Source organism: Taeniopygia guttata, chromosome 10 (assembly GCF_048771995.1).
Source record: "Taeniopygia guttata chromosome 10, bTaeGut7.mat, whole genome shotgun sequence".
Classification (NCBI taxonomy): domain Eukaryota; kingdom Metazoa; phylum Chordata; class Aves; order Passeriformes; family Estrildidae; genus Taeniopygia; species Taeniopygia guttata.
This window is the reverse complement of record NC_133035.1, coordinates 9262010-9284768: the sequence shown is the minus strand read 5'-3', so window position 1 is coordinate 9284768 and position 22759 is coordinate 9262010. Positions and strand designations below refer to the sequence as shown.

The window sequence follows — 22759 nt, the reverse complement described above, 5'->3', positions numbered from 1 at the left end:
AACTTTCTATAATAGGCTTCACCCAGGAAATGAACCAGTGGAGAAGTGTGGAGTTTTTTGTCTATCAAGACCTGGTACCAGTGTGATACCACACATGAGTAGTGGTGCATGACCTCCCTGTAAACATCTGAGCTTCATCCAATACAAGGAGGAAAGGGAATACTTTAGGGCTTAGTGATTTTTTTTTTTTGTCCAGTATTTTTCTTTTTAATTAAATTGTTCTTTATTTCCCCTCTAATAAATTAGACATCATGGGCTTTCATCTGTCTCTCTGTATAACCTGAACTGCACAGGCACAGCCGTGGAAGTCCATGCTTTCAGCTCTGCACTCTTTACTCAGGTTTTTTAACACAGTCGTTATCAAAGATTGAACATTACAAATATAAATAAGCTATCTGAAGTTAAAAGCTTTGAAGCTTTGAATAACAACTGGTTCTAAATAAAAGCAAGGACTGAAGCACCAGCAGCAGCACTTACATGGACAAGAAAGACACCTTTCATGTAGGGAGTACCTACAGAGACTCCTGCTGCTCAGCATCACATGAAAGGAGACCAAAGAGGAGACGTGTGAGACTTCACTTGCACGAGGTTAATACATGTCTGTTTGAATCATGAAAAAACAGAAGCAAGAACACAGGACACTGAGAAGTTAAAAAAGAAAAAAACCAAACAACTCAGCCTGATTTAATTGGAAAACATCACTTGGCTGGTTTCTTCAGTAATTGTTGGAAGCCATCCCAACTCTTTATATATTTAGAAGTGATACAATTCAACTCGTAAATAATTTTTTAATAAGCGACAGTGCTCCCAAAATATGTGACTTAACCCTTCAATGTGTATGAAAAATAGGGTTGTTCCTTTCATGCTTCATACACTTAGAACAATTTATGATTACAATAATTTTTCTGTTGTATATTTTAGAAATAGGATATCATAATAAATGCATTTGCTGTCCTCTGAAATGACAAAGGCTTTGGAGAGTAGGTAACAATAACAACTGAAACAATAATAACATGCTGAAACAATTAGTATTACCAGTCCTATGGTGTCACAGAGATGAAATTATCAGTAAGGAGATCTACATAAGTGTATGCACGATTAGATTTGATTAAAAGGCAGTCTATTCACTGCAAAATCTAGTGGTGCTGCGTTGTCACTGAGAATGAAAAATTTCCAGAAAAAAAATATATATTTGTGTAACATATCTATGCATAATTTTTTTCTGGGGTATTTGGTTTGTTTTTATGGTTTTGTTTGGGATTTTTCCCAAAAAGACACAAAGTCTACATGACCAAGGTCAGTATCAGCTCTCTTAGTTTGAAGAGGAGGACTGAGCTGGATTCCATATTGTGTGGGAGAATAATTCACTTTTTCAGCCAAAATCGGTGCAGCAAGGCTAAAGTGCAGCAAGGCTAACTCAAATGGCAGGCCCAAGAAGAAAGGGCTGAAAACCTGGGAGATTGACAGGAAATCACTAGGAATGTTAGAAAAAATACATGCACTTTCAGCAATATTTCAGCCAGCCAACATTTTCTGTCAAAATAGCTTAAGAATTCCAGCTTATATGAATGCTAGAGACAGTCTGTAACTTGTGACTTTCCCTGTTCTCAACTGCATAAGTAGATAAAGCCATAGTTAAGTCTCATTAGGTGCAGAGTGGGTATTGTTCTTCAGCCAACCTATTTTAAAAATAAGTCAGGGGAGGAAAGTGCACCTTCTCTGGATGTAAAACTGGACCAATGTGCCAGCAGAGGTGTACACCAGAGGATTTAGCTTATTTTAAAGAAAAGCAAACCTTTTCAGAGGCTGATTCTCTAGAGGATATAGGAAAGACCACAAATTATTTTTGATTCAGGGGTTATGTTTTTCTATGACTTCAGTGCAAATTTCAGCCATGCTCTGACTCATCTTTGGGATATTATTCAATATAGCTATTAAACATTAGATTGCATGAACAGGGTCACCTTAGAACTGGCAAAAATTTAGGACATATTTGGAAAGATATGAGTAAGGGGGGAAATCAATATTTTTTAATTCAATTTCCCAGCACGGTCTGCTCATTTAACTCAGAACATACCCTGTAAAATGACAAAGCTATTTACATTAGAAAGTTTAAGCAGCTCTTGGCTGTGAAATCCCTGGCTGTTAAGGAAGTGTGTTTTCATTAGTTTCAACTGGCTTTGGGTTTAAAAAAAGTAACAAATAGTGCTGAAAATCAGCAAGGTGCCAAGGCTGGCAACAGGGAGTCCCCAGAGCCTGCAGCCATTCTAATCAGGGTACTGCTGAAAAGCTCTGCTCTGGGAGCTGTTCTCTGGCAGTGGAGGACGAAACATCTTTTCATTCAATTCTTCCCACTTCAGTGCCCCAGTCAGAACTGACTGAGGAGAAAAGACTCCTTAGGCAGCTGCTCAAGGGATAAGGATTTTATATTTTTACATGGGGGTGGCTTTGCCTCGCAGTCTGTCATAGGGCATCAAAAGGTTTACTTTGTTCAACTTAGAGTGTTCAGTTCATTCCTGCACATCTCAGTCAGGGAAAGTAACCCCAGCAGCTTTACTCTGGATCTCATGCAGGAGAGTGCTGCAATTTGACACTGCAAACTCTGCAAGGAATCAGAGGAAACTTTTTTCATGGCATCTTTTAAAGGTCCCACGTAAACCTTTGAAGATGAAAGTGCATTTTCCTTGTATGACAAAGAAGGATTGCACAAGCAGGACTGGAAGAACAGAGTGTGATTATAGTTGCCCATATTTAACCAAAATACAGTAATTAGCCTATGTGATAAAAATGACAGCTAGAAATGACATAGAACTAAGAGTTTCAGAGATCTTACAAATCATTAGTTTGGTAGAATTAGCCTATTATATTTCAAAATTCCAGGGGCTCTAAAGCATCCACTGCACACATTTCCCCATTCCTGTCTCTGAAGCTGGGTTTTTTTTCCTTTACTGCTTTACTGACCTATGCCTATATCTCTTCATTTCTGAAGCAAAGATAATGCCATTAAAAGTCACTCCTAAATGTAGCCATTGACAGAAATAATTTATATCCCCATATTCCAGATGATTTTCTATTATTTTGTGGTGAGGGAAAAAAAAAGGAATTGGGAAAGAGCAGACACAGTAAGATTTCAGCTTGTTCTCTGAGGGGTTGTCTTGGTGAAAAATAAACATGACTAAAAGAAACCAGAAAATAGTCCTTCTCTTCATTTGCTGATTCAGTCCCCAGTGAGGAGGGTGAGAGCCCGAGTATGAGACAGACATACTTTTTAAATTCAAGACATTAATTCAGACTGGAGCCACTGTGCAATGCAGGGTTATGCTCTGATAGCTGTGGGAAAGCAGAACAAAACCACCAAATATCTTGTACCAAAACACATTCTGAGAAAGGTGGTGAAGTGCACCCAAAAATATATAATGGTTCATTGGGATAAGTCCCCTTTAAATAGTGAGTTCCCTCTAAAAGAATTAGGAAAGAGGACCTGATGGAGATTAAGTCAATTTTGGATGAGAAGTGGTTGAGTCAAACCTAAGTACATCATGGAAAAAGAAAGCTCTGTGTCATCAGAACTTTACCTGGCCACTTTAGGCCATTATCACTTATTTCAGTAAAGACTTTATTACAAGGAACTCTGAATACAACAAAATAATTCTTATCAATGTAAAAGGAAGTAGAATGGAGCCTTAAATCTTGTTCATATGCAAAATTTGGGATCTCCAGCTATTTCAGAGGCAAATCCCCATACAGCAAATGCTCTTCCACAAGGCAGTATTTTCTTCACCTTTGTGAAGAAAATAATGCAAGTATTTTCTTTAAACATTTTGTTTTCTGTAGCTTATCTCAGCAGATAACCTTTTTCTTGCTACAACATCTTGGTCATATATTTCAATTTTTGTAAATTTCTCTTTGGAAAGAAAATGAAATGGAAAAGCTCCTCCAAATGCATATAGTTTCATTGATTATAAAATAAAGAATTTTTATGGGTAAATGTAAAATAAAAAAGCAATTAAATTGTATTAGAAAAAGCCATTACAGGAATCCCCAAACTAAGACATCCAAGTGAACACTTTTAAAATATTGAATATGCTACATTCTTTTTATAGTGTTGGACCAAGTTTTATTCTGGAGCAAAGCAGATTGCTGTTCAATTTTCAAGCATCTCTAGAATTTTACAAACCATACCTATCAGATTGTTAATGAGATTTATCAGGTTCCATTTGACCAGTTTACAAAGCAGTATCATTATTATAACCATCTTGATTAAGAAACTCAGAGCTGCCCTGAATAAACTGTGGCAAATCATCACATTTATGGACTTGTGTTCAGAGCATTAATGGTCTCACTTAACCAAAAGTCACTGGATACAAACCCCTCTCCAGCTGCTGTCTGAGGATGGAGCCTTTGTGTGAGTTCCAAGGAGAAATTGCATCAGCCAGCATGAGCATGGGACCAGAACACACACAATGACAGCTGACTTTCTTTTTACCCCACTCTTTCCATTTGTCAGAAATCTTGCAATCTCCAACATGCTGCTTGGCTTTATAGGCTGTCTCTCACTAGATAAGAGACAGAGTTCTGATATGTGGAGTTTTACTTCTTTGATAAAAGCTTTCCACAAGCAATTTAGTGTATATTAAAGTCAAATAAATGTCCACTGAAGCAACATTACACTACCACCAGTGGGCTGCACTTAATGAGAGCTCACAGAGTGGGGAGTCTGAGAGGCTCACTGAGGAGTCCATTTGCCATAAGAAAATGCAGCTTTATCACAGACGTATTTTGCACTGGTTGTTAAGTAAGCCAAAAAGCTAAAGCTTCTGCATATGCTTTCTCTGTAAGCATGAGAGTATTTGGGGAGAAAATACTGAAAAGTGGCAGGTGGCAAAACACCTTCTGGCTTTAGGCTTGGAGAAAGGACAGACAGCTGAGTGATGGGGAGGTGCTGCTCCTGAAACAACCTTGAGGGACCCGTGGGCAGGGAGGGACCAACGCTGCCAGGATGATGAGCAAAGGCAGGCCTGAAGAGCTCCATGCCAAGGGGAGCTCAGCAACAGCATCAGGCCCAGAGGAGAACAGATTGCTGCAAAAGAAACTACTTGAATAGATTTGGGTGGAGAAAAGGGGAAAAAAAAACCTAAAAAAGAAAAACAGGCCAGCTCTGTTTGGCAGCAAACCCAGCTCACTAAGGTGAGGCCCACTGGGTTAAATTGCTGCTTAGTTATTTGCCAAGGGAAGCTTCAGCTATACTGAAGTGTAGGGCTTGACAGCATGAGACTAGGAGCTCAGATTAGCATTGGTTAAAAGGAAATAAGAATAAACAAAAGGGCTCCTCTCCCAGACCTTTCCTGTTGAATATGTAATGTGTGATGTCTCTATGCAGAGGACTGCAAACATTCTCTCTTTTGGTTTAAAGCATCCTGGGAAACTTCATTTAATTAATAATGACTGTTAGTAAAAGTTAAACAATTATTTTAAAGTATCATTCAGCTTGATGATAGAGTTTATTGAAGTGTTCCTGCCAGCAGTTTATTCCCTATGAGCAATATGTATATTCAGAGCTCAAACACTGGATTATCACTCTCTAGGCTTTTTGGTGCAAACCCATAGGTTTCTCAAAATTATTGTGGTTTATGAAATAATAGTAATGAATTACACATATGCAGCCATTCCTTTGTAAGGCTCCTATCTCCATTTAGAAGCATAGAAATGTCTCATTTAATCAAAGGCTCTCTGCTCATTCCTTGTGTACTTAGATGTGAATGTCCCTGGGTTATGCTATGGCAACAGCTGGAGCACAGGCAGGAACAGATAGACCTTGCTGCAGGAAAATCCAAATCCTACAAAAGCAGGAGCATGGGACTTATTTCTCTAGACAAGTGTGTGCTAGACCCCCTCACTAAAGGGAGTTGGGCCAGTTATGAGAACTGGGCTCCAAGCAATCTGGCCCATCCCTGCCTGACAAAGTCCTCTCTGGGGATTGCCCATCTGCAGCAGGACATGCCAGAACTGCTCAAATCCCCCTTCATGAAAGGAATTAACACTTTCCTTTGTTTGCATAAGAAGTTGAATGGGAAACATAGGATCAGGCAAAATCCGATTTTTTCCTATTGGACTGATGAAAGTGGAGCAAGAAGTGGATTTTGTTACATTTCTTCAGGCAGAAAGAGCACTAGGCCCAGTGTCTGTTGTAGCACAGCATCCCCAGCTGGGTAATAATTAGCATTGATTCCCTGATTCTCAGAAGGCTGATCAATCACTTTATTATACTATGCTTATTAAGAAACCCAACCCCTTACAGACAGTCACGATACAGGTGGACCCAATTGATCCTTCAACCTAAACACTATCACCACTGGCCAATTAAGAAATCACCCTTTGGTAAACAAATCACCATAACACATCCCACATGTTCACAACAACAGCTGCCTCAAGTGAAGATAATTGTTTTTCTTTTCTCTGATCTTCTCACAGCCTTTCCCAGGACAATGTCTGGGAAAGTTGTGCCTGCTCTCTGTGGCCCGAGAGCTGCTGCCACAATGTGTCCTCGGGCAGAACTAAGAAATGAGAGATTAACTCTCTAGGAGAGATGGATTTACCAAGTCCTACAAAGCAGCAAGAGGAAAGTAGGCAGAATTTTCTCTCAGGTGGCTGCTGGTCTACCTGAGAAAGTGCCACAGCTCCCTCGGGACCGTGGGATCTGTTAGTGCGTCCCCAGGGATGGCAGCTGGAGCAGCCAGAGGACAGCGGCGTGGGGCTGAGCTGCACTGCTCCTCCAGCCCCAGCCTGGGCCAGATTCAGCTCCTGGGGAGCCTCTCTGCAGTGGCACTGCTGCACTCAGAGGTTCCTCTCTGCACTGCCCAGCCACACACGTGCAGGCATCACTGCAAATCAGCCCAGTGCCTGTGTCCTCCGAGATTTCACAGAACTGAAGCCATGAGGGATGGCACATTCTGTTTATCTGTGTTTGCTGATGAGGCTTGTCCTGGCAGGCTTTTCTGTAGGTAATGCAAAGCAGTGATTTATGTTTTTTTCTTATGCAAATTCAATCCTGACTCCTTGGAGCTGCACTGTTATGTAATAAGGATACATGTGCATACATACATATATATATATATATATAAACTCCCACACAACACATTGCTGTCACTCACATGCCTCAGAATAATGAAACAGACCTTCTAAGAACTGTCTTGACCATTTCAGTACTTTTCCAGCATCTCTCCCATTTCTGCTTTCCTGAAATAAAGAGTTGTACTCTGAGTGAACTTCAACACCATGGGTGGTTACAGCCACTGCTGTTACAGTGTTATTAGAGACTGATGACAGCAAAAGCATCCCTGTTATCAGTATTTCCCTCCTGGCATGATGTGCTTTGCAGTATGTATACACACAATGAAAAAGGTAAAAGCAGAAAACCAGATTATCTTTATTAGTGTTTATCCTCTGCAGGAGCCCTGACTGACTGTCAGGTGTTATTTATGCTGCATGGGTCAGTTACCTCACCGTGAAGATACTGATGCTTAGCAGTTTACTTTAAATCCATAACAAGGAAACCATCACCAGTTGTCAAATTTCTCCTCTTTTTTTTTTCCCAGTGTAAATTCAGGATTTTTTTCTTTCATTGGTGTACAACACTAAGACACAGTAAGTTTTGGCAGATAATGTTCATGCAGATTTTGAACCAAGGAGGAATAGAATGGACCTTCAATTCTACCTTCCCAGGTTTTCTGTCCTTCCAAAGGAAATAATCTTTTGCTTGTACTGTAAGGCTCAGCTTTCATTAGCCTAGACTGAGTTTTCCACAGTGGTCATTCCTTGTGGCAGGATTGCAGAGGACAAGTGTGGAGAATACAGCAGGTGGTCTGGTTCATGTGGAATAGATAGATATATTAACCTGTGTCCTTTTTTCCACAGGGATGGAATTCATCACATATTCATTCCTAGTGTTTTGTGCATCTTGATCAGATGCTTGACCTGACACTGTAGACAAGCAGTGTGAAGCAGATCACACAAAAGATATATTAAAGTCCAAATCAGACTTCAGTTTAAAGGAAAACAAGGTTATAGATCACATCTGAGGCATAAGGCAACGTGTTCCTACCAATAAATCCCATTCAGATGCAAAAAACTTGTAAGAGATGGAGAGTGTGATGAATCCCAGCTGCATTGACCAGCATTAATTTTTCCTTTGTTCACGAGTTTTCCATTCAGAATCTAGGTTGGCCATCTCCCCAGCAACTAATCTTTCTCTAGGGAACAGGGGGAAAGAAACAAAAAAAAAAAAAAAAAATAAAGTTACTCAAGGATTCTGCACAGCCTAATGTTCTGCAACCATACAAATGTCTTTCCTTCTCTTTTGAATAACCAGGCAAACAGTAAAGCATTGTTCAAAATAATAAGTAAACGGAGACTCTTCTAGTTTTGTTCTCCTCTTTGGGGAACAACACTAAACAGCAAACTTTTCTTCGAAGTAGTCACATCTTCTGTCCTTTCAGTTTCAGCTTTGCTATTGCTAAAAAATACTTTAGTAGCACTTTCAGACAGAAAACAAAACATTGGTTTCCCCCTGCATCGAGGATATTGACACATTGAGGTCAGATTTTCTTGTAAAGGTGTGCAGAGCTCCAGTGCTCATATGTGGGCAGCTGTTTCAGTATAGCACAGGCTTAATCTCCTCTCTGTTGAACAAGGGGGAAAATGCCTAAACTACAAGGAAAAGGAAGGAAATTACTCATTTGCTTGTCAGCAAGGAGAAGCCGGTGACATTTAAGAGTAAATTTTCTCTTTTAAACTTGTAACACCACTAGCTCATTTATAACTACACATTGAACTAACTCACTGTGGGTGGATTCTGCAATATCAATGCTGGCTCTTATAATCAAACAGCAAACAGGGCTTGTTTCAGCAAGGCCACAGGGGGGTTGTCTGTTAGAAATCTGAAAGGAAATTGTTGAAAAAACCAAAAAACTTCACATGAGTTAAAAGAAACCAGAGCAGGCATCATTCAGAAACTGATATTATCAGCAGCTCTTGCTCAGAAAGGAAGGGTACCCTTAGGTCTTTTATGAACTTACATAAGCAACATTCCCATCTGGTTTTGTGCTGGGCTTATAAAGCTGCAGCACAATCAACAACTAATTGGGGCTGGAGGGAACAAAACTGCTTCAAGCATCAGTGAAACCCTCCCTCCCACACTGGAGCTCAGGTCTGCACCTGAAACCTGCTGTAAGTGCAACAGTTCAACACCTGGCTCAGAAATGTTGGTGCTCTCCACCCTGCAGTGGGACACAGCACTGGGGCAGAGGGAGCAAGGGGTGCTCTGAAAGGCACAAGGAGAGTCCTTGCAGCGGGAGCCATGAATCAATCCAGAGCATCTTCTTTACCCCAAAAGACTTCACAACTTGCATCAACTCTTCCAAATCTGTTTAAGTCCTTTTTTACCTCCTGCACAATCTCAGAATAGGAGCTAAAATTTTGGACTGCAGTCAGTGATAAATTAGATGTATTTACAACTCCAGGCCTTTGCATTCATAGATGGAGTGAAAACTGTTATAAATATAGAGACAAGTGCACCCACATGCTTTGTGAGTAATGATTCTGTGACATAGACAATATCACTAAGGGGAGGGGTCAGAAAACTATTTCTTTTGTAATAGACACACACATCTGCAGAGCCTCTTCTAGCAATAGTTTTGGGTTGGGGTTCTGAGTGGGATTTTCTGTTTGGTTAAAGGGCTTTGTTTGTTTTGTTCAGGGGGAGGGTTGGGGTTTGGGTTTTTTTGTTTAATCTGTTAAGGAACATCAGTCCATCATAGGATAAGCCTCACTTGAAGCTCCCTTATGCCCATACCAGGCTCTCATGTTGGAGCAGGTTTGACATCCTTTGTTTGCTTTAGTGACACTCACATCACAGTCCTGCCCTTCCAGCTGTAAGGCAGCCACAGCTTTGCTTCTCTGTGCACTGTCAAACAGCAGCTCCAAATGGGACCCTCATCTTCCAGAGCTGTGAGAACTAATCAACAGCTTTAAAAAAAAAATTTTGTAATTGACTCCCCCAAAACACATACACAGAGAATAAAAATTAGACAATAAATAGCCTATGCAAAAGATTAAGGAAACCTTCTTTCCTTAATAGTTTTAAACATGTTGTGATCAGTCTACAGTGTTTGCTCCTGGCTTAGGAAAGTGAACTGCTGTCAGACATTCTTGCCACTATTGTCCTCTTCACCTTCCCCTCATTTGATTTTGTTCTCTGGTATAAACAGAGTTTGGAAGCATGGCTGGAATTAAATGTGGAAATTAACAGCTCCTCTGGCCTTTTCATTTAGGGACCAACACTATGTTTTTCCAGCTGCCCTTGATATCTGGCATTGGTTTATTCCCCTTCCATCCATCACCTTCTTAATTCAAAACCAAGTGGTCAAGCAACCAAATACCAAATTAGGAAAACAATAGCACAGTGTCCATAAAAAAGTATCTCCCTCTCTTGCCAGATACACAGATGCCATTAACTCCTCCCAAGTTCCAACAGCCCTGCACTGCCCTGGGCCTCTTCCATCTCCACACTGCGGGTCGGGTGTGACCCAGCCCAGCCAGCTCACACTGGCTCAGTGCTTGAAGCACTGCAAGCTGAGAAGACACAGTGCTGTTGTCAGGGGTTTTTCCTGTGTTTAAAACCCAAGGCAAAGGCACACAAGCAGAGTGGATTGCAGCTGTGTTTCTCACACCCCAAAGAGCTGCCTGTCGCACAGAGGGGAGCAGAGGAGCAGCGTGTCCGGGATAGCCCTGCAGGGATGGAGCTGCTGCCCCATCCTCTCCCTCTGCACATGGCAGAGCCCAGCTCACACAGCCACTGGGTCAGCAGCAGCTGGACACCTGCTGCAGCTGCATCCTGGTGTGGGTTCTTTGGAGTTTATTCACCTTGACCTGGTTTAGCAGAAATACTTCCCCCTTCCCATGTTCTTTCAGCCGCACGTTAAGCTACACAGAAATTCCATCTCAGTTTCACAGCATCTTCAGACCAGCTACCCTTGGGTTCCCAATTGCTTGCTTTCTCATGGAATTTTGTACATCCCTAGAGCATAGGCGTGGTTATTTTTCATGCCATTCTTTAATATATTAGAGTCAAAAATAGAATTATTCTATGTAAAAGGCAAGGACGTTTTATCTCCGGAGAAAGAGAAATGTAGTGCAACAGCAAGCAATTTGAAGGCACAAAAATAAACCCTCAACATTTTCTTCCTGAGAGGATGAGAAATGGGTGGGGGAAAAAATAGCAATTGGTAAGCAGTACCCAGTAGCTTGTTTCATAGCTGCACTTTAACTATTTAAAGCACACAGATTGCACAGAGGCCTTGTTTAATATTTAGGGCTGATATTGATGGGCCTTGCTCTACTAACAGCATATTATTTTGTTCCTACTGGGAACAACCAGCTCCTGCATGCTAAAGAGACTTCTTTGGAAGGGATAGAAAGCATTTGAGCTGCAGAAGCACAGGGAAATCTGACCCTGCCCTTAACCAGGAGTGGTGCCTGTGGTAACTGCCAAGCACCAAGCCCACAAAAGCACAGATGCCTCCACAGCCTTCCTCTCTCCCTCACCCTGCCAGAGGAGAGGATAAAAGAATACATGAAAACCATGCACACCCTCATCCAGCATTCAAGTCATTCATGAGACTGGACCGAAAGCCCCCAAGACCTGTGCAAGTGTCACAATGTTCAAACAGCTTTTCAAGTTTTTGTTCAGAACAAATCTGCCAGTTTGAAACCACTGCAAGCAAGTTCTACAGATCATTGACGAAGAGAAGCTGCTAAAAAATTGCATCTGGATAAAACAAGACAGCTGCAAGACTTTCAAAGGTTTCACATGGCTTTTAAGCCTCTGTGACAAACAATACTTTGGCAAGAAAATCCTTTATTTCCTGGATAATTGTTACCTTAGTGTGGAAGAACATGATGGTTGAATCCTTTCAGAGAAGCCTACAAGCCTTCATTCCTTAACAAGATAATTGTTTATCATTCATTATATGCCTGATATTCCCCAAGAGCCTCTGTCCCTCCTAAGCAATAAACAGCCCCTTAGCACATATCAACGAACTCATTACAATCCTGTTGTGAAAATTACATGGCCAGACATTGAAACAAGCATAATTTTCCTATAGAGATAATAATTATTTGATTAATTGGGTATTTTTGCCTCACAGTCCCCATGATAGCTTCTTTTTTTCCCTGCTGTGTCTTCTAGAAAGGACAGTGTAATAAATGTGGTAATCGTGGGAAAGGCAAAGGACATAAAACATAAAATGTTTCAGAGAAAGTTAAATTCTTCAATAGTTCCTGCCCAAGATTTTCTGGAGAGCTTATATTGGGGAAAAAAAGCTTCACAGACAGTTTGAAGGCCAAAAACTCCTGGTCAGTTAAGGATGTCCCTGAGTGCCACCAAGGCATGGGCTGCTGGGGTTGGTGAGCTTAAATGAGATCTGGCTGTAGTGTTTTGGGTATGCCACCATGTCTCTTTGGTCAAAGGAAGTCTTTTAGAGTAAAACTAGCATTTTAAAAAGGCCCACATTAATATAGTCAGAAACACCTGTCTCAAAACAAGAACAGGATCAATAGGTTGTTGCAAGGGGTAGTAACCAATCTTCCCTTGTCAAAACTCTGCTGTCAGTAGGGAACCTTTTTGTCTGGCAGTGTCAGGCAGAGCTAAACAAGCTTTTTCTGGGACAGGGGTGTTCACTCTTACCACTGTATTTAGACATGAACATAAACTGACATCAAAAGACTTTAAACCTGTTTATAAAGTACAGTGGTCAGTTTATCAAAACCTCTTTTAGTTGTATAGCAAAGCTTAGAAACCCAAACACCTGGTATTTTACTATCACTCCTGGCAGACAGACTCTAACTCCTGAGCAGTTCATTTTAGAGCAAAGCCTTGCTCACACTCTGGGTGTACCTCAGGGTGCTGTGCAAGCTCTGCATCGCTCACACTCGCTGCCAGCTGCAGGACCTAACCAGGTGTGCTTGCTGCCATGGCAGAGCTTCCTCCTGTGCTGCAAAATTGAAAATGAACTCTTGAAAGTGACCCTACAAAGATACTATTCCCTGAGCCACAGCCTGGTTTAGGCTTTTGTTCTGATTTACTTTAGCAGGTTAATAAAATTAAAAGCTTTAGTGGCCGCTTTCAGAGAGGTGTCTGCTGCTTGCCTGTGCCCAGCTGGTCCCTGGCAGGCTGGACCAGGTCTGGGCCCTGAGCAAAGCAGCTGCTGCCTGGTCCTGCTCATTGGTTTGTGGGGCACAGTGGCAGAGATGAGCCTCAGTGAGCCCCTTTGGCAGGGAGTGGTTTCCTCTCCACAAGCTGGATGTGAGTTTGCAGGATATGACCAAGCACAATGTAATTTGTAATGCCAAACAGCAGCCATACAAAATCCCAGCATGGTGTCAGCTTGGCCATATATTCAAGGGAGTGCCTGGGAGGGTTTCCAGCCCGTGAGCCAGGCTCAGCTCTGGGACAGTGCTGTCACCCACACGCCACTTGCCAGCTACTGCTTTCAGACCCAGGAGAGGAGCACAGCAGTGCAGTTCAGTTCCCAGCCAGACCCTTTTTTGGCAACTCCATCAGGGCTGATGGAAACTGCAGCTGAGCTCCTCTCCCCTGGACAGGCTCCTGGAGGCAGTGCCCAGAGGACAGCAATCTATCTGCTCACTCTGCACTGCTCCTCTCTTTACAGAAGGGGCCCCCCAGCCTTGCACCACCTCTGCCAGGTATTGAAAGGCAGCTCCAGTATGTAGCAACAATAGAGTACTAGAAAAGTAAATGCCAGATAAAAATCAGCAGCAGAAGTAAGACTGTCCATTGGAATCTCCAGTCCCCAGGTTCCCAGACAGAGCTGTTTTTGTGGCAGAGTTACTGCTCATCTAAAGCACTGAAAGGAAAAAATGGTCTTTTCTTTCCATTCAGTCATATTTCCTCTGTACAGGGCTGTTGCTGCCATTTCCAGCATGTCTAAGTTCTGCTTTCAGACGTTTGGGTACTGGTACATTCTCCCAGGATCATATAATTATCAGTCTGTAATCTCCTGTTCCACTGCGGATATGAGCAACCCTTTTATGCTCACAGTAACAATTTAGAAGTGTTAAAGTTTGAGCACTGGGCCCCTGGTGCTTACACGTGTTTAAATTGGCCCTCCCTGAAAGCTGATGTATTCCATCTGCTCTATTGGATTTCTTGGCTTAAAGTTACTGGAAACATTGAATGTTTCTTCTGCAGTGATCCTGTAGGACTAAAGCACTTCACTACAAGCGGCTTTAGTGGACTTTTTTTCCTGTCTGCTTTTAGAGCTACATTGAAATCCTAAGTCCTGCAGTTCACATTTCTAATCAATTCTATAACATGTAAGTAAGACTTGATGGATAAATAAAACATACATTTGCAGCTCATTTCCTCTAATATTTTTCCTGAATGATGGAAATTAAGCAACTAGATTTTTTGTATTTATGTCAAGAAAAGGAGCCATTACAGGAAAATCTTCAGGTTGTAAAGAAACAGTAAATTATCAACACCAGCAGCAGCACTGGATTAACCATTCTGATATCCACTGCAAGAGTTTTACAATCCAACTGCCTCAGTGCCATTCCCAGACTTCCAGGCTCAGGGTCAGGTATATCACTAAGTTAAAGTACACAGATGCATTCAAACTGGGTCACACAAGTCATTAAAACAGCACATTTCTACAACAACCTTCACAACCTAGCTACCTCACACTGAGCAGACTGAGAGTGTGCCTGACCCTTGGCTTGGTCCATCTCCCACAAGGCTGAGCAAATGCTGGCAGCTGGAGGGATGCCCACATTTCCAGCAGCACTGCTGACTCCTTGAAGCCTGTCTTTTACTGCAGAAACTGCATTTTAAAAGTGAAGATTCAGGAGTATTAAAAATATTTCAGCCTCTTCATCGTCTTTACTTTCTTATGCATTTCTATCTTGATCAATTAAGATTCAGCCCTTTGCTTACTTCCAGTACAGCTGGAGCACAGATGCAGGGAACCTTTTCTGGTTCCCATCACCTCCCATTCCTGCCAAGCTGCAGGAACCCTCTTCAGACCTGCAGCCTCTTCATGATTTCAGCTCAGACCTTTAATTTAAAACAGCTCAACTCACCTCTCCAGGATGCTCTCAAGCCTACTCAGTTGCTCCACCACGTGCATCCTCGGCTGGAAAACACAACCACCCTGACTGCTTTGAGCTGGGGTTACACCCAGTGTAGTGGAAAATCAGGCAAAGCTCCATGTGTGTCTCACTTTGGAGCAGGTGAAGCCGTGGCTGAGGTAAGTGATTTCCCAGGACAAGCTGCATTGGGGTAACAGCTCTCAGTGTCAGGTGAAATTCCAGCCAGCCTGCTGATGCAATTAACAATGCACTGGACAACCTCCACAGAAACCCATTAGATCAACTCCTCCTCTCTCCATTTTTGTGGTGAAGCCACACTCTCTCCAGAGTTCACTTCAACTCAGCTTTCAGCCATTAGCAAGGGGAGAAGATATCCTGGCTGCAAAATGGTATCATGGCTTTGACTAAGTGGCTAACTGGGGGGGGGGGGGGGATGGATTCATTGTTCAGGAGGCTGGTTTCCATAGCCTCATAATTGCTTCCAGCAAATGTTGACCATTCTCCCTCCTCACCATAGTGGAAGCATCTTCTGGTTGACTGCATTTGCCGTGTGTTTTGTACAGAGCAGCTGAATGCAGATTTACATAAAAATAGTATTGCTGAGCATTTAGTTCTGACCATTTTGTACTTGGTACAGCCATCTGCAATCAAAATGTTTGGAGAATATTACAGATGTTCTTGCATGTCAGTCTCAAAAACTCCTAAAATATAAAACTCTTACATCCATTCTCTAGAGTTGCCAAACTTTTTCTGCACTTCTGTTATTAAGCAACTCTGTTATTAAGCAATCGTGTTATTAAGTTTAGTGGATGTGAGACATCTTTGTCTTGTTCAGCTCTGCGTGCCAGGAGCTGGGTGGTCACTGGTGTCCTGTCCTGCCCATGGGACTCCCTGGGCACAGGGAGCCTGTCCCCATCCTCCTGCCCACAGCTGGGCACTCGCCACCCCTCCATGGGCACCACAGCGGGGGAAACAGGGCTGGAGAGCTGCACTTGCAGAAGGATGGAAGATTGCTGTAGGATCAATCCCACCACAAGGAGCTTTCTAAACGGCTTTTATCATACACAGCTCTCTAGATGACAGGGAGAAGGTGAGAGCAGATCTGAAGCAGAACTGGCCCTTTCTTTAGTAAAAACTAAGATGTCAGATTTTCTATAATGGAAGCTAATCACTACCCAACAAAGCAGTGTGCTTGGAGGGTGGTTTTTCATTTTTAGCCTTGGTGAAATGTTCCTGAAAGCTAATAGCATCTATAATGTCGTTGCTGATTTGTTTTGCTGTATGAAAGAAAGCAGAAAATAGAATTGCTGTATGTAGGAGGTGAAGATGTATTTTATGTAGTGAGCAATGTGTTGCAGCAAGAAAAGGCTGCCACGGTAAACATGCTGTCCCCACGAAAGCCTGAAAGCAATCATGTGGCTAAGCACTTGTGATCTTTGAAAGGCAGGGCGTCACCTGGGTGTCTGAGCACAGTGTGATTTTGGAGGCAGGAATCCAAACAATCAATCCAAACAGCTTCTCTCCCTCTCCAGCAGGGAGAAAAACCAAAGCAGGGCCAGCACAGCCCCCGGGTGCACAGGGGGCCGATGGCTGCGCTGCCTCCTCGCCATGCCACACACCGAGCCCAGCAGCGGCACAGGGCCCGGGCAGCAGCTCCCTGGGGCAGGGGCACGCTGCCCTCACCTCCCCGGCCTGGCAGTGGTATTTCTGTGTGCAGCAGACAGACAGCGCACAGCAGCCCGTGTGCCAGGCAGCCTGTGTCCTGCAGGCTCTGCCTGTGCCCACGGGAACCCCTCTGCTGGTGCAGCTGGTGGGATAAAGCACATGGCAGCCTAAAACCCATCAGCAGCTCCCACAGAGAGCAGCGCCCTGCCCGGGGAAAGGAGCGGGCCCGGGATTTGGGCCTGCCTGGAGGCCGAGGGCACGGCTGGAGCGCTGCACATGCCCTGCAAGGATAGGATGGACAGGCAGGAGAACAAAGCGGGGAGGAAGCTACAGCAGCAATAATACATTTCTTTATTTTACTCTTAGAAAGATGAGGAGGAGCTCAGTCTCATGCTAATAAATAGTAGATCCCACACTTGGGACTCACTGTGGAAAAGCATTCCAGCCTTAATATTGAGTTAAACTTGGCCTGATGGTTTCCAGCTGTGCTGCCTTTTCACAGCCTGCACCTTTCGCTGGGAGCTGTGGTATCACTGAGCTACCAAACCCAAGGGTGTCCCAGGAAAGAGTCCCATGTTTGAAGGTCACACTGCCCAGTTTTGTGGATAAGAGACAGAACTTTGGATACACGAACATATATCACACTTTATTTTCTGTGCCAGACAACTCTCCCTTCTGAAAAGTTCATTAGAAGTTTTCATGTGCTAATTTAAAATCCAGCTTTGTCTCACAGATCACATAGGTGGGAGGGAAGCTGCACATGTCTGTATTTAAGGTGCTGGTGGCTCTGCTGGTCCCCAGGGTGTGGGATGGGGATGGGATGTTTCGCTCACCCCGACTGCTGGCTTTGCTTTGAGCCACAGAATTGCAGAGCCAGGCACAAAGGATTCAGCTGGGCTCTCACCTGGGCAAAGGGACACAAGACTGAAGTGTCATGAACTTCAGTAAAATTAATATCCTAAAAATCAACTGCAATTATATTCAGGTTTTGATCAAACCAGGTGCTGATCAACTACATCCACTTGATTAATAGCAAGCACTCACTACAGAAACAGACACTAACAATCTACCATTTCAGTGTGTCAAATGCACATAATTACTCATCATGAATACTATTTATATGCCCACGTACTGCTAAGTGAAAGAATGCTTTCATCCTGCTTTTATCATTTCTAGATTAAATCACAGTTTTTCCTATTTCCTCCAGACAGCAGCTCAGCCCCACAATTTTCTCTCCAAATGACAGGCAATTCTTTTAAGCACATTGAATTATTTTTTCCAGGTGGTGGTTCAGTTGAAATTAAATGTTACTCTTTAACATTGCTCGGCAGTACAGCTGTGGCACACAAAGATGACAGCTTTAATATTCCAGCCAACTTGAAAATCAGAATTAAAAAGAGGACTTTAAATTCAGTGTTACTTACTCCAAGTGAGCACTGGCAGCCAGCACCCCTTTTTCCTGGCGTAGGGTGTAAGGAGCAGAGGGGAAGTGGCAACACTCCTGTGCTGAAGGCTGGAAAGGGCCTTGGAGCTTGCTCCACCAGCTTAAAGACTCACTCAGGGTCCACAGTCGAATAAGTACTGGAAGATTTGATTTTTATTGTCATTTTTAATCTCTCAGTGGTTTGACTTCCCAGCAGCTGGTGAAGGACATGGTTGCCTCCATCCCCCTGGAGCAGGCTCTGGTGAGCAGAGCGAGGTCCCCAGCTGGCAGGGACACATGGGCACCTCCTCTGCAGGAGCACAGACTGAGGGAGGTGTGGGGGAAAGGCAAGGAAGGGGTCTGGGAACAAAGAGGCCACTCTGCCACCACTCTGCTCACTGGCTGCCCTCCCCAGATACACACCCTCTTCACCACCTGGCTGCAGTGATAAAATGCCCTTTGGTGCAACAGGGGCTTTGCTGCCCCAGTATTAACCTGGACAGTTATTTTATATCCATATTTCCTTTGCTTTGTCCACAGAAGATCAGTTAGAAACCAACCTTAATGTGAAGAACAGAAGAAGGTCAAATTAATCTCGACCAAGAATTACAGAAGTTCATGAGATAAAGCCCGGGAGTAGCCATGTGTTTGGGTGCTCTGCTGAGTGAAATGGGCAGATATGAGTAAAAGACAAAAAATACAAAATATTTGTTTGATAAATATAGAGTAAATAGCTCAGATATTTTTGTCTGTCAAGAATTGCATACACTGGGGCACCAACATTTTATAAAAGTCATGTTCTATAATTTTGCAAATAGATAACAAAAGGGCAAGGCATTGATACTACAGATTAAGGCAAAATAAATCCATTCTTGTGAATCTGCTTAGCCTTACCATGGAACGACAGTGCCTCCCAATGACCAGAGTGTAACTCTGAAGGTTCATGTATTTCTTGTCACTATATCTTTTTGCTTGTCTCTGAGACTTCATGTACTCTTTTGACCACAACATCTCAGCAGATCTCTCTGCCAAGAAAGCTTTCATACTGAACTACAAAATTAAGTTACTATCACAGAATCAGCATATATATCCCCTGCCAGAATATTCTGTCCTTTATTTGCAAGCAAAAGCCCTCGGTGGCTGCAGGACCCGGGGTGTATGGAACCCCAAGGATACCTGGCAATAGTGTGCTGGGAGTGTTCCTGCAGGTGTGACTGTCCTGGTCAGTGACACATCAGACACAAGGTCTCAGTTAAGTATGCAGGTACTACTTTTCTTAACTGATTGCAAAAACCAAATAAAATTAACATTTCCCCTTTTTTCCTTCCCCAAACCAGGTCCCGATTATTTCAGCTCCAAGAATCTTGCACTGCAAGCCCAGAAAAAGATCCTGAGTAAAATGGCAACCAAAACCATGGCTAACATGCTAATTGATGACACAAGCAGTGAAATCTTCGACGAGCTGTACAAAGTAACAAAGGAACACACCAGAAACAAAAAGGAAGCCCATAAAATCATGAAAGACTTGATCAAAGTGGCCATAAAAATCGGGATCCTCTATCGAAACAATCAGTTCAACCAGGAAGAGCTGGAGATCGTAGACAAGTTCAGGAAGAAGCTGAACCAAACCGCCATGACGATTGTCAGCTTCTACGAGGTGGAATACACGTTTGACAGGAACGTGCTGGCAGAACTGCTGAACGAGTGCAAAGAGCTCGTGCACGAACTCGTGGGGCGGCACCTGACGGCGCGGTCCCACGGCCGCATCAACCACGTCTTCAACCACTTTGCGGACGTGGAGTTTCTCTCTGCCCTGTACAGCCTGGACGGGGATTGCCGGCCGTACCTCAAAAAGATCTGCAACGGCATCAACAAACTGCTGGATGAGAAGGTTCTTTGAAACTGCGCTCAAAGGCAAGAAACCAACCAAAAACTTCTCTAGAACTGGCCACCCTTCCTAAGCCATGGTAGGCAAGCAAGCTTCCTTCCCATCAGTCTTACTACAGTCCCCTGCAGGGCCCAGAAGGTGCTCACCAGGCTCATGATGAAGTGGAAAACTTCCATCAGAAAGCTATATCAGTTTTACTGTTTTGTTCAGATAATTCAGTCTTTTCCAAGGAGCAGAGTGAACAAGGCTGCTGATATATATTGTTCAGACACAGATTGCTATTCACCATGATCTCGCTGGCTTTGTGTTCAAGGCTGAACATGTGAACAGAAAGTAAACTCAGATGCATGGCCATGTAAAAATAGACAGATGAAGGCAAGAGCAATACATGGAATTTACCCCCAAGGCCCTTGGTGCATATATTTTTATTATTTCCAGGCTGACTGAAAAGGCTTTGACAGAAAGTAGGGCTGTAATGGATTAAGTTCACTCCTTGAAAAAGGACCAGGAATCAACATGAGGAAACATCTCTGATTTTACATGGTGTATAAATCTAATAAGAGAGTAACAAATCATACAAACTGAAGCAGGAGAAAATCTGAAGAACTGCTCTGTGAAGCAACAGTTTCATCAGTTAAGTTTTACACCTGCTAACAACAGAGAGGAGGTTTCATTTTAATTTGAAAAGCAGCTCAGTGGTTCAAGCTCAAAGGCAGATAAAGTAGTACAGCAGTTCCCCTGCTCTCAGGGCTTTTCTGTTGGCTAACAGCAGGTGAGTTCAGACTGAAGGTTGTGCTGCTCTCACTGTTCTGCCTGACAGAACAAAGTACTCTTTGTGAAGATTTTGAAATTGCCCTTGTGAGGAGCAGCACGCCCGAGACACCAACATTTACATCCCTGATCCTCAAAATATTCAGCCCAGAAAATGCTTTTGGTTTAATGTACCCGTAACATTTGTGCCTACAGTAAATCAGAGGTGGGATACAAAGGAACCCCATACACAATTCGTGCAGTGCCTCCAAGTGTAGCATATCCACAGTTGTCAAAACAGAACAGCCTTAGTGACTCTGGTGAGTTTCTGGAGTGAGTTGTTGTTCAGAAGGTTTTCAGTGAATTTTCCATGGTTTTTTGAAACAAGATATAGCAGTGTCTTCAAACTGAAAACATTTTGCCAAGAAAGAGTGGGTTTTGTAGTCGTGGTTGGACACGGGGTGTGGGAGCAGAGTGGATGCTCTGGCTGCCACTTGCAGAACCTGGGTAGGTGGAGACTGATCCAGAGTGAAAAACACATGTTCAGAAATCTCTCTTCTCCTTGTCCTCTCCATTTATCCTCCAGACTCATCTCTATCTCCTGACACTGCAGTATCAGGAACCCTCTCCTTTCAGCTGACACAGAGAGCAGACAGTGCCATCATCTGGGGGTAATACCTTCCATATCATATATACTATAATAGAGAGATGCATGTATCTGAAAGTTAACAAAGACAAGGAAATATATTTGAAAGCCATTCCTCTCTAAGAGAAGCTTACAGGTTGATCACTCATTACTTTAGGGTAAGAAAAAACCCCATGTTTCTCATCTAAATAAATTTTTGAATACTATGGTATTGAGAAAACTGTTCAAAATTCTTATTATCCTGGCTTTCCTCACCCCAGAATAACTATATTTTATCTCTTGCAAAAACAGTTTTGACTGTCATACCTTCAGACAGTTGAGAATACACACACCCAGGTCCTATACTCTCTTGGGTTGTCCTAGATGGATTTTTACCTGTTCCTAGGAGAACTCATTTGAAGCACAGTAAAAGTGAAAGACATTGGTAGAACAGTTTTTAATGGTGTAAATTTCCCCCCATATTTCCTTTAACCATTAAAAGTAGATTTAGTTGTAATGAAGATGGACAACTCCTTTGCAACACAGAAATGAAACAGGAACATTTGGGGTTGCAAGTTCAGCCATTGCAGAGCCATATTTACATGCATCATTACCTGCATTTCTTCCAGGCATGTACTTGTCAACTGATGCTTTTGAACTGTATTTCTTGTATCCAATGCTCCTGTCCCAGTGCACATGTCAGATTTTGTGTGTTTCATTTGTGGCAAACAAATTTAGGTTCTTCTTTTAAGGCCAGAAAAAGATTATTCAACATTCAAGATGTCTAAAGGAAAGGGATATCCTGTATTTGTGACTTTTTGTGTGTTTCAAGTATCAATATTCAGATTCTGGTATTTTAAACACACCAGCTGAACATCTGTTGTTTTATTTAAAAATAATCTGAGTAGCCTTAAGGAAAGATATGTTTTCAAGTATTTCTCATACTTGCATATCCTGTATATTCATTGTTTACTTTTGTACTTGTAGCTTGGTATGAACATTGCTAAAATATGGGCAATGTGCAGGTCACCTTAAACATATTATATATTATCACATTTGTGGATTAAAAATGTGTGATTACTGCCCTTTTTGTTTCCTTTTGATTTATTTATCCTACCACCTCTATTGTATCACAAGCACATGTCAGCAGCAAAGAGCAGGTACCACAAAATCTCACTCTTCCAAGGACCTTCTTGCAAGTTTTCCATTATATATTCAGCCCAGTTTAACCTGATGTGATTTA

General features: G+C 42.7%; 1 protein-coding gene across 1 annotated transcript in view; it reads left to right on the top strand.

The window, feature by feature from the left end:
* TNFAIP8L3 (TNF alpha induced protein 8 like 3) overlaps nt 1–22601 on the top strand; it is a 44885-nt gene extending 22284 nt beyond the window's left edge. Inside the window, exon 2 of the mRNA XM_004176894.5 lies at nt 19591–22601. Within this exon, the coding sequence (XP_004176942.4) occupies nt 19591–20153 (563 nt within the window). The 3' untranslated portion in view covers nt 20154–22601. The remainder of the gene's footprint in view (nt 1–19590) is intronic.
* Nucleotides 22602–22759: the final 158 nt, after the last annotated feature.